Source organism: Protopterus annectens, chromosome 4.part0, assembly GCF_019279795.1.
Source record: "Protopterus annectens isolate FY-2018-M chromosome 4.part0, PAN1.0, whole genome shotgun sequence".
NCBI classification, from domain to species: domain Eukaryota; kingdom Metazoa; phylum Chordata; order Ceratodontiformes; family Protopteridae; genus Protopterus; species Protopterus annectens.
Window position 1 is genome coordinate 1,296,479,246 of NC_056733.1, and position 13,826 is coordinate 1,296,493,071.

At 39.4% G+C, this 13,826-nt stretch overlaps 1 protein-coding gene across 2 annotated transcripts in view; it reads left to right on the forward strand.

The window, feature by feature from the left end:
• The window catches only part of OVOL1 (ovo like transcriptional repressor 1), a 176,637-nt gene that overhangs the window by 102,283 nt on the left and 60,528 nt on the right, over window positions 1–13,826 (forward strand). For both annotated transcript variants that reach the window (XM_044069177.1, XM_044069178.1), the window contains exon 4: window positions 654–865. In XM_044069177.1, coding sequence (XP_043925112.1) covers window positions 654–865 — 212 coding nt within the window. The remainder of the gene's footprint in view (window positions 1–653; window positions 866–13,826) is intronic.

A 13,826-nucleotide genomic window follows, 5' to 3' on the forward strand; every position in this document is an offset into this window, starting at 1 on the left:
CCAGTTGCACCCTAACACCTTGCATTGGGGTTGCTCCCCTTTAGCCTCACCCTAGCTATGCTTCTGATGTAACCAGACATTTCACATATCAAAAACCATGTCACACACTTGCATGCATACAAATAATTTATTTTATTTTATATGGGGAGGGTCTACCTCCACACTCCTAACATGGCCACACCTCCTATCTATACAACTCCATGGTTATTGAACTGTTATAGTTCACAAACGCAAATTGATTATAACAATGCATGGTAATCCTTCCACTCATTAAGCTTCCACAGCTATGCCATTTGACAAGCTGTGTAGTCAACAAACTGCATGGTAATTATAAATGTATTTAATTAATTGGAAAGCTTGAAAGTTTGAAGTACATATACCTAGTTAAGCTTTACTGTACACAGAGCAAAGGGTAAAGGTGTTTTTCATTGTGCTGAGAATGTCTGACGGGTACCTCTTTGGAACACATTAATCCTTAAAACTTGAATGTACTGATGCTTGATTTTAGGAGAAGAAAATGATAGGACATTTTTTTGGTTACTATATTGTTCAGGTCACAGATATTCATGCTCACACAGAGTTCATACATAATTTTATAGAATTTTTCAGTTCCTTGTCACTGCCCTTGACATGATTCATTTGATATTTTTTAGCCACTTTGGAAATTGTGAATCATGGAGAAGAACCTGAGCCCGGAATACCAGACCACCCTCTCTGCCTGACTGTAACAGATCGAACAGTGAGAGATGCAGAATACCAGGCAATGACGCCACCTTCACCAACACTACGGGGTCTGGAGGAGGATGAAGAAATGCAGTCAGATACACAAATGGAAAAGCAAACATTTGTTCGATCTAAAATAAAGGTACTCGTTTATTTTTGGGGGGCAGATATATTTTAATGCAAGCACAGAATTAAATATAAATGACTGGACTGGCAGGTAGGCTAATTTTATAGTTCCGCATTTTAGAGCTGCATTTCTTTAGACAACTCCTTTTAATATCCATGTGACACTGACTGCTACGTAGCTGTTTAAAGGAGGAAACAGCACAGATGCTATGATTTTTTTCCTTACTAAAAAGTCTGATTTCAAAAGCTATATGAGTATCTTTGCACTTTCTCTAAGTTTTCAACTCCTGTCCAAACAGTATGTGAAATGACACAGTCCTGTTAAGCAAAAAGTCCATCCACATGGGAAATCAGTCCATTTTAAATGTTAAAATGCAACCAATAAGTAGTTTTTAAATTTCTTTGAAACAAACCTTTAGTGTTTTTGAAAGTACAAAAGCCCAGAGTAGCAAACCAGCTCTAAAAGTTACAAAAAGCTTGCAATATGTTTATGTTCAACAGGCCAAAATTGCAAATGGAAAACGGGAATGCTACAGGAGCAAATAAAACAAAAAATATCTCACTCAAAACATAGGTAAAATAAAAAGCACTTGACTGATACAAAGTAAGATGTACTACCCAATACTCCCAATACTCCAACAGCAGTGGAAACAAGATGATAAATGCATACAATTTGCAGTAGGGGGTTGGGCAGCCGGGGGGAGATGGGAGGTGACCTTTAATAAATTCCAGAATATTAGAAGATTAGATGTCTACAAAGTTAAAATTCTGAATTTTTTTTTAACATGAAAAGTTTGATGCCATATTGCCAATAAGCAAAAAGCATATGAGATGCATGGCTAAGCAAAGAACATACGAGCAGTCAGCCTTCACTGATAGCGGCTGTTACTGTTAGGACTTTTTTAAAGCAAAGATGGCACATTGGTCTGGGTTTACAAACACTTTTTCTGGGAATAAGAGCACTTATAGGTTAACTTTTATAGCTAAGCAAAACCATGGTAAAGCAAGAGTAATCTTAGTAAATGTAATGGTATGGTATGAAAAGGAACAAGTTTTTTGTTTGTTGAACCAGCCAGGAAAGAGATGTAGAGTGGAATGGTGATAATTTTTTATAGATTGTGACTTTTCTGAAGTCACACTGCAGCAGAGATCTCGATATACAGAGATGATTAAGGAGTGCTGAAGAAGGAAGAAAGATAAAGTATAAACTAACTTTTCCAATGTTTCTGGAATTATTTTTCCCAGACGGCATGTATTATTCACTAGTGAAAAATTAATGACTGCTAAGCGAAAAGAACTGCCCCAACTGACTAACATGAATGCACTGAACTGCTTAGCTCTTCTGATGCAGTGGAACAGTTAAGTTTTGTGCACATATAAGATGAATAGGAAGGGCACATCAGTTTGATCAAATGGAAGAGAGGGAGAATCTGTAGATGTTCAATGTGACATTGACCTAACACGACTTCAGATGTAGTTACTTGGCTGAAACAATTGAGTGGCTAGGCTGTTGTAGAATATTTGCTGGACAAAGAAACAAGTATGCAGAGAATGGGACTTTGCTGTGGGTGTTGAAAGTAATGAATATGTTATTGTTTTTTTCCTGCTTAACAAAGTTTTTTTAAGAGTCTGTATGGGATTTGTGACCACTTAGTTAATTTTCTCAGTAAGTATGCCTGAAAGCTGTGGAAGTGAACGTGGAAGTTACAGACAATAAGTAAAAGCATATGAAGATGTAGACTGTCTTTGATTAAGAAGTAACCTGTGATGTAAATATGCTGCCATCATTTGTATTCTATATAAAAGCCACAGGTGTGCTGCTGTTGTCCTTAAGTGGGGATTTAATTTGATAGTGGACAAGACACATTTCTACATATCTATAGTGCTAGATGTTATACATGTATCATTGTTAGAAATGAGTAGTTATAAACTGAAGATTTTAGTCTTTGTAAGTTCAGTAAAAGAACATTGTTGTAAATGTTTAGTTTGTTTATATGCTGTTAGTTTGCATATAATTTTGGATTAAAAAGTTTAATGACTGACAGATGTTTAAACCACCTTGCAAAATTACTTGAGAAAGTAGTATGTCCACTTTTTAATGCCAAATGTCCTGTACTGAATTTTAGAGGCTCTGTCAGATGGCCTGCATTTTGTTTCCGGGAAGTGATACAAGATAATTTAAGTGATATGGATCCCATATAAAAGTGAATAAAAACAGGTATTAAGACGTTTAAGGTAAACCAAGTAATGTAGCTGAATAAGGATCACATGAGCTATGGGACTAGTTTGAAATTCTTGGATAGGTTTAATTAATGTGGGTAGAAATGTCAAAGGAATATTTAGTCTAAAAAGCATGGTTTGTTCAGAGTGTGATGTATTCCTTGATGATTGACTTGAACTACAAGTTTGGAATATAGTGATAAATAGTTGTAGGTGTTGTATGTCATAGGTAATGGTAGAATACGTGATTTTATTTTGTTGATAGACTTGAGTTTAGTTTAAGCTCAGTTGGTTTACTTGCAAGTATGTACTGAATTAAGAAGGATAATTAGAATGTGAGGACTCTTGGTTATTGCGTACAATTAATCAACTTGATAGCGGTGCCATTAAGATGAAAAAAATGTAGGGCAAGATGATTAGGGTAGTTGTTAAGGATGTTATACTTGAGACTAATGACATCAGGCTGACCTCATGATTTGGCATTCCTTTAGGTTATGTATTTTGTAGAAAGACTCTTGTTGCCTCTTTTCTGATGGGGTACATGTTGTTAAAGGCTAATTATTGTAAATGGTGTGATTTGGTTATGAGAAAAAAAAACAATTTCTGAGCTTTTTGAGTAATTTAATTTTTCAGAGGCTGTCAATGTCTCTGCTTTACACTTACAAAAGATGAGGGAAAGCTGCGGGATGTATGAAATTTGATATAATTACCCTTCTACTGAATAGTAAATGAAAGTGTCAAGGTGTGTTCTCTCTACAGGTTATTGTAAAGTGTAGAACCGAAGTATTTGTTGAAAGTGAGCAGGACCATAAAATGGACTGATGATGGAAGTTATGGCATGCTTGAAGAGGATGGGTGTGATTTGTTATTTTCAGTGACAGTGTATGGTTGAATACCATGATAATGAAGGTGCCTCCTCAGAGACGGACTTGAGATCAGTTCATGTTTGAATGGTGCCTTGTTAGTGTTTGTATATGGAAATGTGTGACTTATGCAATTACAGAAATATGCGTTATAGTGTAACAGCAGTATAATTAAAGGATTATATTATTGAAAATGGGAGATCCTTACATATGTGCACATACTCACCCTCACACTCATGTACACACACAATCGCACACACACACGTGTATGTGAGCCCTTAATGTAGTCCACCTTCATTATTGTCGAGAAAAACAGATGTTCACCCGTTATGTAAGACTGTAATAAGGTTGGGAAATGTACCCTTTCCCCATTATTGTGTAATCTTGGAGTTAGTATATTTAATTATCAGGGGATATGGGAGGGATATGGGAGTGCAGTGGGGGCAAGCTTCTTTACAAAAAAAGATGTACACGATCTGATATGTCCCAGAGTGCGCACAATTTGCAGGCTATTTTTTTTTATTACATTATGTCAATGTTTTTATGTCAGCATTTTGGTGTTTTCACTGAAGTGCAATTTATAGTTATATATTTATGCATATATCTGAATACCTTAGCTAGAAGTGATGAAGGGGACTGGAATGAGAAGTTCAGTATTAAGTTGTAAAATGGCAACAGGTCGGGAAGCAGACTGCCTAACAGCTGGTTGAGGATATATAGGAAGGTAGAAAGGAAGCACTGAACATGTCAGAGGATGACAAATGCATACAGTATTAGTTCAGCACAAAGGAATCTATTTGGATTAGGTTATTATGTCTTTATTTAAATTGAGCATGGAGACTATATGTGAATTATTATAATGTAATTATAAGATGTGTTACAGTATGGATTGTGAAAACATAAGATGTAATTATCAGGACTGGACAAAGTAAAAGCTGGTGTAATGTTAAGTTTTATGAAAAAAGAAGGGATATTTGTTATGCAACAGGAACTAGGGAGGAATGAGTCCAGCTCATATGGGGTAATATGTAAATTTAGTTCAAATGAAGGATAATTAGTGTATAATCTCCGGTTCCATAAGTGATGAGATGGACATATGAACATTATAAAGGTGAAAGGTCTTGGTAAATGTTATGAATAGATTTTGGGTTGCATTGTAGTACATTCTTGATCTTTTATAATCATCAGGTTTAAGTATCAAGGTTTAAAGAGTTGTATCTATTTCAGCATTACTGCTAATGTTCAAAGGTATATAGCTGTACCTCAATTTAAGATTAACAGGAAATCAGCAAAGGTGATACTGTAATACTGTGTGTTCAGCTTTTAGTACTTTACATTGGTATTCTTTGAGATAATATTTTAATTTCGATCCAAATGACATGAAATTCTGTGGTCGCGACTTCTATTAGTAAAGCTGTTCAGAATTTGTGGCCTCAGGTCTAATGACTTGCCCTGTGGGTTACCTCCAGATTAGGAGAGAGGCCAGTTCCTTGATAAATATGGTTCCAGAGCCAATGCAGTATGCAGATATAAGATTAACTAATCCAGCATGTAATTTTGAAGTGAGTAGATATTCTGTGTCTTAAGAGACAGTTTTCATTTCCAGGCTCTAGACCATGTTACTCCATCCCACTTTTGTGTGCCACTTGATTGCAATGCACCAGACTTCCAAGCTTTGCCTTGTGGGTGAGTGCACCCTGGAATATGTCATGGGAAGTGCTACAACAGTACAGTATTTTGGGGATGCTGCTGCTTCCATTCAGTCCTTGTATTTCAGGATTTGTGTTCAACTTGCAAGCATTAATTTAAGATCATTTAGGGTGAGTGTATGGGTTTGCCAGTAGTGCGTCTGGTCTCCCCTCCTGTTTGTGATATTCATGGATAGAATATCAATGTGCAGCCAAGGTCCATAAGAGTATCCATTTTGCAGTAATGAACATTTCATCTTTAGTTTCCTCAAGTGACAATTTCTTGAGTGTAAAGAAGATGGGAAAGGCTGACTATCAAATAGGTGTAGGAGTTGTACCTGACTTTAGTGGGGAAGTGAGAGCTGAGAAAAAGAATACATTTCTTATTTTACGTGTCATTCTGTGTGTCCATTGTCAAGTAGGTTATAAACGTTTGGGTAGTGACTGAAGGATGAAATCATGGATACAAGCAGCAGACATGAGGATCTTATAAAATCCAATCCATCCACTTCAACGCTGGACTGGCAGACACAGACAACAGCTTCTCACTTTCTTTAGGACGATACCAAGTTGAAGAATTTCTTCCTTACTCCCATAATGCACATTACCTCATTTCCCTCTTCTGTTCAGGAGTGCACTTAGGAACAGAAGTAACTTGATAGTCTCCAAGTACCCCTGTTGCATCCTGTAGAGCCCTCTGGTGGATGAAATGATACAGTGGGGGAAGGTGGGTGTGTATAATGAAATGGATAGGCATGACATGTGAAGAGTTTTAATGTTATGGTAAGTACCTAACTTTTGTACCTAACGTGATTGTCTGTCCTCTTTTAATGACAAGACAGAGCCCCCACCCTAAAACTCGTCTGTTATTAGCCTCATAATTTAAATGAGAATCAACCAGGGTACCCAAATTCGTAACCAAATCTGATGGCTTACATATTTGATTATCCAAAGCATATGGATGTATGAAATTCCTTGTTCCAAAATGAATTTCTGTACACTTGTTAATGTTACATTCATACATTTTGAATTTACCCAGCTAGTCAAAGAATGCAGTTAATTTTGCATGAAAAGGTGATCTTATGTTCGTAACCATACAACCAATCCTTACATCGTCAGCAAATTTATTAAACCAAGCTTAAGCAGGAACTGGACAATCATCAAAAAATCAAAATGTAATAGATCATGGATGAATAACTCTAGCAGACTGTCTTGGGTCAGAGTTTATAGCTCTAATTTTTACTCTGTTTTTCCTGTTAGTTAACCAGTTCTTAAACCAGTTCTTAAACCATTTAGAAACGTATCTGTTTTTGCCTACATTTTTCAAAATGCCCAAGAAAACTTCATGTAGTACCAAACTGAATGCCTTTCTGTTTTTATTTTTGTTTAAGTTGCAAAATATAGTTTTGAATGTAGGTCTGGGCAGAGAAATCATATCCATCTTGTAGTATCTTGCATACGTATGCAGTAAAGCTCATGTCTAAGTAATATGTATCACATCAACTGTGACATTCCTGAAAATGGCTATAGAAGTAACCATTGTCGTGGCTTTCTGTGCTTTGGGTGTCTGAGGCAGACAATTGTACTTCATCGACAAATAAATGATGCAATCTGATATACACCTAGACAGAGTGACCTTGATAATCTCTTGACCTTTGTTCTGGGGAAAAGCGATGGAGTTTGGACTTTCTAAATAAAAATATAATTGGTGGACATCTAGACAGTACAATATGTATTCTCCCCAGTTTATACTGTGAGTTTAATTGACTGAATGAGGTTTCTATCTGTAGCTACTTTTGGCATAAAAGGAAGTTTGAATGATAGAGCATGCAATTCAAAAACTCTTCTGGCTAAGGTAACAATCACTAAAACAATGAGTCTTCTGTGATAAGAATTTGAGATCCAGTTTAGCCACAGACATGAAATCTGGGAGGATATGTTTGTCACATAAAATGTAGATGTCCGGTAAGAGTTGATTATCTGAGTGGAGAGCTTAAGGAAAAAGGTTCCCAAACCTTTAGGGATGCTAGTGATGGTTTCAGACTGTGATGAAAATTGAAGCTAACAGTAAAGTGAACATTTAGTAGTGGAATAGATGGTCCTTGATTGAAAATGTGAATGCCAGAAACAGTACTGCAGGAATGGGGCCTAAATGTACATCTATGCCTTGGTTTATTGCCCATATAAAAACTGTATATGCTTTCCAGAAAGTTAATGAGATGCAAGAACACTAGAAGGGTAACTTGGGTTCCTGATGATCGATTGAAGTTGAAAAACTGTAAGGTTAAAGTGTCAGGGATTGCAGTCCTAGATGAGGCTATTATTACAGGGAAAACAATAACTTTGACTATATGGACCTTTATTAACAATCTGATGTCTTTGCCCTTTAAATCTTCTTCAGATTTGTTACATCTTTCCTTCCAAAAAGTGAGCATCTTTAATTTCTTTTTTTAAAGGGAAAAAATACTTTATCCAACAGCAAACCAAGTATCTAAAACAACTGTGCAATCCACATGCATGGTGCACTTCAGTGGTAACTTGGTGACTGTGTCTTTGCTATAAACTATTTAAAACCATGTTAGACCCAGTCCAGAACCAAAATTTACAGTTAAATTAAATGATGCACCATTTAATACATCATAGATCCCAATACCCGGTCTGTACCAGATGCAGCAAACTTAAACTGTTTTCCCCTGAAAAGTCCAGTGATGGCCTTGACCTTTGGTCCTGCAAATCTTGAAAACTGTATCTGGACACTCCTCCTGGACCATCTCATTTGCTCACTCAAACTGAGTACAGTGAGATCATTTGGGAAGAACTACCCCCTTGCTTATTTGATTTCGGACCGTCCTACCAGTCCCATCTCATCAGCTCTATCTACTGTGTACAGAGAGAGCATTTGGGAAGGACAGCCCCTGTAGTGTCTTAATGTTGCTCTGTTTCCTACCTCTCCACTAAAAAAATGTATTCAACTGAGCTTAACTGTCTTCCCCCTTCATTATTACCTTAGTTTGCTGTTCTGTGTACTCTTAAAGTGCTCAAGTGCTCTTATTCTGCACTTATTACTTCTTGGTAGTAGCCTGATTAAATCTGGCTGCTATTCTCAACATCTTAATTTTGGTTTTAGCACTTATGCTTCAGGCCAGTTGTTTTACATTTAGGGTTCTTGTGGACAAACCCTTATCAAACCCTGCTCTCCATAAGTCCACCAAGTATTCAGAACACTGTGTCTGGACAATTCCCAACCAGTTTCCCCTGCTAGCATGGTTGACGTGGGCATAATGAGACAGTGTAGCAACTGCCTCATGTTCATGGACAGTCCCCTTCTCCTAGTACATAATTCTTCTACTTGTGAGAGATGCATCTACATCAGTAAGCTGGAATCCATGCTGTCTTTACACCAGTCAGTACTCCTGACAAAGAGGAGAGTGCCATCACCCATATTAGAGTTGCACACCCACCTATGCAGGGGTCCTCATCAAACACTTACCCAAACAGAGACCACCAAAACACACTCACAAACATTTCACACATGACACCAATCACATCACAAACAGTAGTCAACACACCAGTCATAGCCCAGTAGGCATAACGATAAACCAATGCAGCCGATAAGGCATAACAATAAACCAAACATACTAGTCATTGGTGACTCAATAGTGAGACACACTGATGTCCTCCTCACCAGACTCAGCAAGGTTAGCTGTTTGTCAGGTGGTAGAATCTGCCACATTATGCATGCACTTAAGTCTGTGCACAACAGGTGCAAGTATGACCATTGTCCATGTCAGTGTGAATGACTTGAGATGTACCTCCCTGCACTATATGAAGAAAGACATGATTGAGCTCTGAGTATGTATTCCAGGCAGGTATGACCCTAGCCCTAAGCAGCATCCTACCTTCACCAAGAATGATACCACAATACCAACAAAAAATGATTGACTTCAAAAACTGGCTTAGTTTCTGGTGTCTTTCCAGGGGGAATCCAGTATCTGTCTGCCTGGGATGACATGGTTGACAAGCCTCAATGCTTTGCCAGAGATGGCCTCCACCTGTCATCCTTGGGGTTCTGAATCTTGTCCAAGGCTCTTGCCTCCCTCATTGTGCCTTTTTTAGACTATGACCCAAAGACAAATCTTCCAACATAAATTATCTGTCTAAAAGCAAATTGAAGGTCATGCTGCTCAATGCTAGGAGCCTTAACCTGAAAATGCACTCACTGGAGGCTCTCCTCACACTGAAAGATGCCATTGTCTGTGCAGCCACAGAAACCTGGATCAGGGCTGCAGAGAGCACCCCTGCCTTACCAGGCTATACCTCTTTCCACACTTTCTGACCCCAAAATGAAATTGGAAAGACTAAGAGTGGTGGAGTCTATATCTTCATTAAGGAGAGGCACACTTCTAGAGTGGTTTATTACTGCGGTGATGGTGCTGCGGTAGCGTTGTCGCCTCACAGTAAGATGTTGTCCTGTTCGATTCTCAGCTAGAGCATCTTCTGTGTGGAGACGTGTGAATGGGCATACCTTTGTTGAAGGTTGCGCGTCAGGGCCGGCAACTCTGCATGTAAAAATCTACTGCCAATCATTGGCAGACCGGAATTCCGCTGTGGCGACCCCTAACCAGGAAAAGCCGAAAGACAAACAACAACAACACTTCTAGAGTGGTTTATCAGCATGGTGCACTGGAATTACTCCAGGTGCAACTGACAGTTGGCAAGACACCCATCCAAGTTATAGCCAGCTATAGATCCCCCTCCATGACTCAGGACACCCAACTCTTCCTACCTGGACCTACTTGACTCCGTCAAGGTACCTGCTAACACCCTAATCCTTGGTGACTTCAACTACCCCACCATAGACTGGGTGAAATATTCCTGCACTAATGCACTCACCCAATGATTCCTTGACTTCATCAATTCTAATGCACAAGAGCAGCTGGTCTCATCGCCTAAATGGGGAGATATCATACTGGACTTGGTTCTCACCAACATGGGTGACCACCACACCATTCTCATAGTATGTTCTTCCCAGGTGAGATCAGATCATCAGTCTGTCTCGGTCGATGTTTCTATCCCACCCAACCCCTCCCCAGCTGTAACCAGGCTAAACAACTTCTCAAAAGCTGACTACAGCCTCCAAAGGGAGGGTATCTGCAGCTTCATACCACCGCTCCCTCAGAGGATGCAGACAACTATGCTGAACAGTATGCCAGTGCAGTATACAAGCACCTGCACAACAGCATGGACTCAGCCATTCCCAACAGAACTAAAACCTGCTCCTCAAGGAAACACAAACCTGTCTGGTGGACATCCTCTATCAACAGGCTTTACAACAAAAAGAAGAAACTGTTGTCCAAGGGTTGGAAAAACTCTCTCCTCCACCTCAACAAGCAAATTAGATCACTTGTGAAAATCTCCAAAGCCAATTATGAGTCAAAACTAGCCTCTGAAACAATGAGAAACCACAAGTCCTTCAGTTAAATTAGGAACCTCTATGGTAAAGTCCAAGTTTGTTCTGAATTAGTACTTAATGGTACCACTTGCACTGATCCTGTTGACTTAGCCAACCTGCTAGCTAATAGGTTCACTGCAAACTTCACCTCCCAAAGGCCCAGTCAACATCCCTGATACTTGTCCCACACCTCACATCTCTGTAGAGCAAGTATTAAAGGCCCTATCCAAGGCAAAAGGCACAGCTTCCATGAGACCTGATAGTATCCCAGGCTGTATTCTGCACCATCTCCAGCAAGAACTAGCTTCACCATTGAACACCCTGTTTAACCACAGCCTAATTACAGGCTTCATTCCAGCAGAGTGGAGAAGCGCCATTGTCCTCTCCTTGCACAAAGGTGGTGCCACTACTGACCCAGAAAACTATTGCCCCATTAGCTCGACAAGTCTGATATGTAAAGCCATGGAGTGTATTTATATGGATCTCATAAACAAGGACATAGGCAATCTCCAAGCACCTTGATCTCATCCAGTTCGGATTTGTCAGGGACAGATCTTGCCTACTGAACCTAGTTGACTTCTTTGAGACTGTCACCAAGGCCCTGGATGAGGGAAAGTCCGTACATACAGCTTACCTTGACCCGACCAAGGCCTTTGACACAATCTCCCACTCGGGCATCATCGAAAAGCTAACACAACTTGGTGTTGATCCCTGTCTTATCAGATGGGTGGCCAACTGGCTGACAGGACCCACAAGGTCAAAATAGGTGCCACTAGACCTGTCACTAGTAGTGTTCCCCAGGGATCTGTCCTGGGACCCCTACTGTTTTGCATCTACTTTTCAGAGGTCCAGGCTAAGACAAAGGGCCTGTGGCTGACCAAGTTTGCAGATGACTGTAAGTTGGGTGCTGTCATCGACTCCCCCCAGATGATGTTAACATACTGCAAGAGGGTCTCACAGCTACAAATAACTGGTGCCAAAGTCATGGCCTTAAGTTAAACACAAAAAAATGTATCATCATACCATTCGGCAAAAACACTGCCCCTGCCGATTACCACATCAACTGTAACCCCCCCCACCCCAGCACTTAATCTGTGGTGAGAGACCTGGGTACTCAGGTTGACAACAATCTCACATTCAACCATCATGTGGCGGCAGTGGTCAGAAAAGCATTTTACTTGGTTCATCTCATAAGTAAAGGGATTTCATCCAGAAAAAAGGTTATTACCGCTCTGTACTCCTCCCTCATTAGACCTATAATTGAGTATAATGCCTCATTTGGTATGTACCTCTCCAAACACCTGCATCAACTCGAAAGGCCATAGAAATACCTCACAAAGAGAATCCATGGCCTCCAACACCTGTCCTATGTGGACAGGTTGAAGTCATGATCACTCTACTCGGTATCATATAGATTGCTCAGAGGTGACCTGTGTCTCACCTACAAGGCAATATCGGACCCTGCCCTACTAAAGATGCTCCATATCCATAAGTATAACTCCTCACGCATTACCCACTCGATAAGCCTAAATCTAAAATGCAACATCAACAAAAGCTGCTGGAGAGACAGGTTTGTCTCCCAGAGGCTGCCCCGTCTCTGGAATAGACTTCCCATACATACCTCGCTGACCCCTCTTCAAGCGCAACATTGATGAGTGGATGGGAAAACACAAATTTGTCCCAGGGGTTCCACCTAATGTCCCTCACTGACAGAGGTGACAGGTGCTGACTGAGGTTTCTTTTTTGGGGATAATCTCTTGGCTAGGCTTGTAAGGGCCCTAGGGCCATTAGCCTAGTAACCTCCTATGAAAAGTATCTACCAAGTTCCAGGGCATGTGAATCCCATAGTAGCCATTTATCATTATGAAATCAACACCTTTACCTTGTCCTTTTAACTCTCAGTCATGTAATATCTTCAGAAAAACAGTAAATTGTGCTTATTCAGAGTCATTACTGCTTTTCCAATTTTTCGTAACTTTTTTTTTTTTTTTTTAGAAATCTGAGATTCTTCCAGTGAAACTACCCAGTTCAAATAATGCTTTCTTTCAATATCCATTCATACTCTGGACTCTTCCTTATCAGATCCTGTAGGTGTTCTTTACATTTATTCAGTTTATAACAAGTGTCAGTATGTTGGCAGCCTTCTATTTGGTTAATCCTACATCTCCAGCAAGTTTCTTCCATATCTGAGCAGGGCCATCTTAACAGCATTGGCCCCTGGGCAAAGCAGTGCACTACCTACACAACCACTCACAGGATTAAAAATGAAAATGACTGATAAAATTAAACATAGATTTATTGATACATCCAGCAAAGTCAGTGTTTAAACATTAAAAACATGCTGTACAGCAAAGATTAGTCAACATAAACATTTGAACAATATAATATGAGCCTTGAAAAACAAACATTTCAGCATATTGATGATACTGCAACTAGTAAAGCATACAGATGCAGATGGTACAGTATGAAATTATTATGAGATATTTATTAATCGTGTTCAACATAAACATTTGCAAAATTTCTTTGCAGTGAATTGCTTTATAATTGACTTGGTCAGTAGTCTTGAGGATGTCATTTTCCATACAAGTAGATGAAAGCCAGTTCAAATGCTGCTGATTTTTTGTTTCAGTCTTGAAAATGATTGATATTCTGCACAGTTGGTAACCATCATGCACTTGAATACTCTTGAGTACAATTTCAACATTGGGAAACGGATATCAAGTTGTCAGAAATTATTTTTCTGTACATTGCAGG